This window comes from Neophocaena asiaeorientalis, unplaced genomic scaffold (genome assembly GCF_003031525.2).
Source record: "Neophocaena asiaeorientalis asiaeorientalis breed wild unplaced genomic scaffold, Neophocaena_asiaeorientalis_V1.1 scaffold1136, whole genome shotgun sequence".
NCBI lineage: Eukaryota > Metazoa > Chordata > Mammalia > Artiodactyla > Phocoenidae > Neophocaena > Neophocaena asiaeorientalis.
In genome coordinates, this window is record NW_020172368.1 from 364,647 (window position 1) to 369,693 (window position 5,047).

Below are 5,047 nucleotides of genomic sequence, written 5' to 3' on the forward strand. Positions count from 1 at the left end.
TTGCGGAGCACAGGCTCTGGACGCGCAGCCTCAGCGGCCATGGCTTACGGGCGCAGCCGCTCTGCAGCATGTGGGATCTTCCCGGACTAGGGCACGAACCCGTATCCCCTGCATCGGCGGGCGGACTCTCAACCACTGCGCCACCAGGGGAGCCCGAGGCTTATCTCTTTCTTGACAGCTTGGTCTTGGCCTAGTAGTTTTTTAAAAGGGAGGGATGGATTTTCGATTACTGATAAAGTTTTCTTCATTGATTTAGGTCTTGAGTTTTCTATTTCCTTTTGAGATTGTTTTCATAATTTATATTTTTATGGAAACCTTGTATAAAATGGTGCTTTTACCCTTAGAGCTTTATTTTGTTGTGTATTATTCTAGAGATGCTGTCTCTTTTTGGTATGGTGGGGCTGGGTGGGTGGGGGTTGAGAGAGGATATTTTTCTAGTATCCATTTATTTTCTTTGCTTTTATTTATTTAAAAATATATTTATTAAGAATATATTTATTAATTGACGTATAGTTGACTTTTAAAAAAAATTATTTATTTTAATTGAAGTACTTTCTTTGTTTTTAGAAGTATGTCTCTAAAAATAGCCTATAGCTAGATTTTTATTATTTTTAAAAATTCAGTCTGACATTTCTTTTAACTGGCAAGTTAATATTTTATGATTACTGATATATTAGATTTACTTCTACCATATAATTTTGATACTTCCTGTTTATCCTTTTTTATGCTTTTTTTCCTTTACTACCTTCTATTGGATTGACGCAATTTTTAAATTTAGTTTATCACCCCTCTTTTCCCTCTGCTAGTTTGGAAATGATACATCTTATTTATTACTTTAAAAATTTTAACTTGCTTACTTAATATAGTTAATAACTCTGCTCCCCCACAACAATACAGAGTCCTTAAAACATTTTAAATATAGTCATCCCCTCTTGTTTTTTTCTTTAATTTATTTTATTTTACTTATTTTTAATTTTTGGCTGCGTTGGGTCTTCGTTGCTGCACACGGGGTTTTCTCTGGTTGCAGCGAGCGGGGGCTACTCTTCATTGTGGTGTGCAGGCTTCTCATTGTGGTGGCTTCTCTTGTTGGGAGCACGGGCTCTAGGCATGCAGGTTTCAGTAGTTGTGGCACAGGGGCTCAGTAGTTGTGGCTCGCGGGCTCTAGAGTGCAGGCTCAGTAGTTGTGGCGCATGGGCTTAGTTGTTCCATGGCATGTGGGATCTTCCCGGACCGGGGCTCAAACCCATGTCTCCTGCATTGGCAGGCGGAGTCTTAACCACTGTGCCACCAGGGAAGTCTGCCTCTTGTTTTATATGTGTTCTTATTCAATATTTTAATTCCATTTTGTCTTTTAAATCCCCTAAATTAGTCATAATAATAATTATTATTATTGTTTTATACAACAGTAAAACAGTTCCTGTTTATGTTTTTCATCCTTTGTTTTAAAAACTATTTATTTAGTTATATATTTGGCTGTGCCAGGTCTTAGTTGCAGCATGCAGGATCTTCGTTGTGGCATGCAGGTTCTTAGTTGTGGCGTGCCGGATCTAGTTCCCTGACCAGGGATCGCACCTGGGGCCCCTGCATTGGGAGTGCAGAGTCTTAACCAATGGACCACCAGGGAAGTCCCTCCATTCATTTTTTTTTTTAAATGTAATTTTTATTTATTTATTTATTTGGTTGCACTGGGTCTTTGGTTGCACTGGGTCTTAGTTGCCGCTCGCCGGCTCCTTAGTCGTGCCACGTGAACTCTTAGTTGCAGCATGCATGTAGGATCTAGTTCCCTGACCAGGGCTTGAACCTGAACCCCCTGCATTAGGAGCGCGGAGTCTGAACCACTGTGCCACCAGCGAAGTCCCACTCCATTAATTTTTTTTTAATAAATGTAATTATTTTCCTCTCTTTTTTAAATTTATTTTTATGTTTTTAGATGTTGGGGGTAGGAGTTTATTAATTTATTTATTTTTGCTGTGTTGGGTCTTCGTTTCTGTGTGAGGGTTTTCTCTAGTTGTGGCAAGCGGGGGCCACTCTTCATCACGGTGCGTGGACCTCTCACTATCACGGCCTCTCTTGTTGCGGAGCACAGGCTCTAGACGCACAGGCTCAGTAGTTGTGGCTCACGGGCCTAGCCACTCTGCAGCATGTGGGATCCTCCCAGACCAGGGCTCGAACCCGTGTCCCCTGCATTAGCAGGCAGATTCTCAACCACTGCGCCACCACGGAAGCCCTCCATTCATTTTTAACTCATTGCTTTGTTTACCATTCTTCCTTGCAACTGTACTCTTCCAACTGGCTTCACTTTCTTTCTTTCTGTTGTATATCCTAGTCCTAGTGCAAGTCTGGTAGTAATACTCTCCATTTTGCTTCCCTCTAAAGGTCTTCATTGCCCTCTGCTATTGAGTGGTAATTTACATATAGTATAAGCCTTTGGTGTCTGGCTTATTTCACTTAGCATAATGACTTCAAGATTCATCTTATTGTGGGAAGTGTTAGAATTTTCCTATTTTTTAATACTTAATAATATTCCATTGTGTGTATATACCACATTTCGTTTATCTAAGTTAACCACTATTTCTCTCAGCATTTTGAAAATATTATGCTATTGTTTTCTACTTTGTATGTGCATTATATGCTTTATAATTTCAACAGTATTGGCAAATTCCCCACCTAGGGGTTATACTAATTTGCACTACTGTCAGCAATTTATAGAGCACGGGACCTGTTTTTACCTTTTTTTTTTCACTTAGGTAATATAAATTCTTCATTTGCTCCTGAGCATGGTACAGACTTTGGGCTTTAATATCTTATAGGAGCCCTGAACAGAGCAAGCTTCTTTACTGCTTCACTTGGCAGGTGGGTAGAGTTTGTCTAGCATCAAGGCTCCTGTTTCATTTAGGGCCCTAGTGTCAACTCCTCCTTCAAGGAGGAGTGGCCCTGTTTCTGTGTGGGCATTAAAAGCTTGACACCTAGACCAGATCTTGTGTTTTTCCCAGGCTTCTACAGTTCACCTTCAGAATTTATCACTCTGTTTTGGTTTCAAGAGGAAAATCTCCCTTTCTCTCTTTTAAGTTCAGCCATACAGTTTTTTTTTTACCAGATCTTGTGTTTTTCCCAGGCTTCTACAGTTCACCTTCAGAATTTATCACTCTGTTTTGGTTTCCTCTTGAGGAAAATCTCCCTTTCTCTCTTTTAAGTTCAGCCATACAGTTTTTTTTTTCTATTTATTTTAATTGTGTAAAATATTCATGACATAAAATGTATCATTTTAACCATTTAAAGTGTACAGTTCTGTGGAATTAAGTACATTCACATTGTTTTGCAACCATCACCACCACTCATCTCCAGAACTTTATTCTTTCAAAACTGAAACTTTTAACCTATTAAACAATAATTTCCCATTCTTCTCTCCCCCCAGCCTCTGGCAGCCACCATCCTACTTTCTATTTCTGTGAGTTTGACTACTCTAAGTACCTCATATGAGTAGAACCATATAGTATTTATCCTTTTGTGTCTGGCTTATTTCTCTTAGCACAATGACTTCAAGGTTCATCATGTTATAGTTTCTTTATTTTGTGGCAAGTGTTACAATTTCCTTATTTTTTAAGGCCAAATAATATTCCATTGTATGTGTATACCACATTTCATTTATCTAGTCATCTGTTGATGGACACTTGTGTTGCTTCTACCTTTTGATTATTGTGAATTATGCTTCTATAAACATGTGTATGTAAGTATCTCTTTCTGCCCCTCCTTTCATTTTTTTTTGATGTATACCTAGAAGTGAAATTTTTGGATAATATTGTAATCTGTGTTTAACTTTTTGAGGAACCTCCATAAATTTTACATACCTACCAGCAGTGTACAATGGTTTCAATTTTTCTACATCTTCACCAACACTTATCATTTTCTGTTTGTGTTTTTTAAATAATAGCCATCCTAATGAGTGTGAAGTGGTCTCTCATACTGAGTATGTAGTTTTAAATATGCTTCATTTTATCTGGCAATTTTCTGTGTTTGTGAATTGAGGGTGAGGTGGAGGGTCGTTCACATTGGCTAAATCTGCTATTTGCTACAACTGCCAGACCTACATTTTTTGTTGTTGTTTTTGTTTTTTTGCGGTACGCAGGCCTCTCACTGTTGTGGCCTCTCCCGTTGCGGAGCACAGGCTCCGGATGCGCAGACTCAGCGGCCATGGCTCACCGGCCCAGCCGCTCCGTGGCATGTGGGATCTTCCCGGACCGGGGCACAAACCCGTGTCCCCTGCATCGGCAGGCGGACTCTCAACCACTGCGCCACCAGGGAAGCCCAAGACCTATGGCATGCGGACTCTCAACCACTGCGCCACCAGGGAAGCCCCCATGACCTATGTATTTTTAATGCAAGTTGTTTAACTAATTTTCTCTTTTGGAGAGTAGCCAACTTTTGAGTACATAAAAAATTCATGACACTTCCATTAAAAATAAAAAAGACTTTATCGTAAGTTTGTTTTATAAATCTCTGTTTCACTTAAAGAATCATGAGCCAAGCACTGTTATCCCCCATCTGCCTTTCTCCTCCTAACAGTTTGTTTCCTACCCATATATTTTTTTACAGTCCTTTCCATGACAATAACTGTTTCTTTGAGATCACTTTACTGGTGCCATCAGTATTGCTTATGTTTTGATCCTGTCTGATAGTCATACATTACTGCCTTCCCAGCCTCCCACAATACCACTGTCATTCCAGGGTTCTTGCTCTTGAACATAATTCAGTTTAATATCACTAAGTATTAAGGCCTTGTAACAATCCATTCACTCTTCCTTTACAGCTGCCCATATAATTGTCAACGAGATCTAGGGGAACAAGGGTATGATCATTAAGGATATCCCCAGCGACTCTGTAAATAGCCTTGCTTTCCTTATCCTATGCTAAATTGAGGTCTTTAAGCTTATCAACTAGGAAATCAAGTGTCTCATGAATTAGATTTAATCTTCAGTCATACTTTGCCTGGCCAGATGTTTAGGCTATATAGGAGAGGGACAGAGATGAGAAACTAGAAGATCAGTGT

General features: G+C 39.5%; 1 protein-coding gene across 1 annotated transcript in view; it reads left to right on the top strand.

Moving 5' to 3' along the window:
* Window positions 1-4,836, top strand: part of CCT6B (chaperonin containing TCP1 subunit 6B) — a gene marked incomplete at its 5' end in the record, with an annotated part of 33,934 nt that extends 29,098 nt beyond the window's left edge. Inside the window, one exon of the mRNA XM_024769141.1 lies at window positions 4,808-4,836. Coding sequence (XP_024624909.1) covers window positions 4,808-4,836 — 29 coding nt within the window. The remainder of the gene's footprint in view (window positions 1-4,807) is intronic.
* Between the last annotated feature and the right edge of the window lie 211 nt (window positions 4,837-5,047).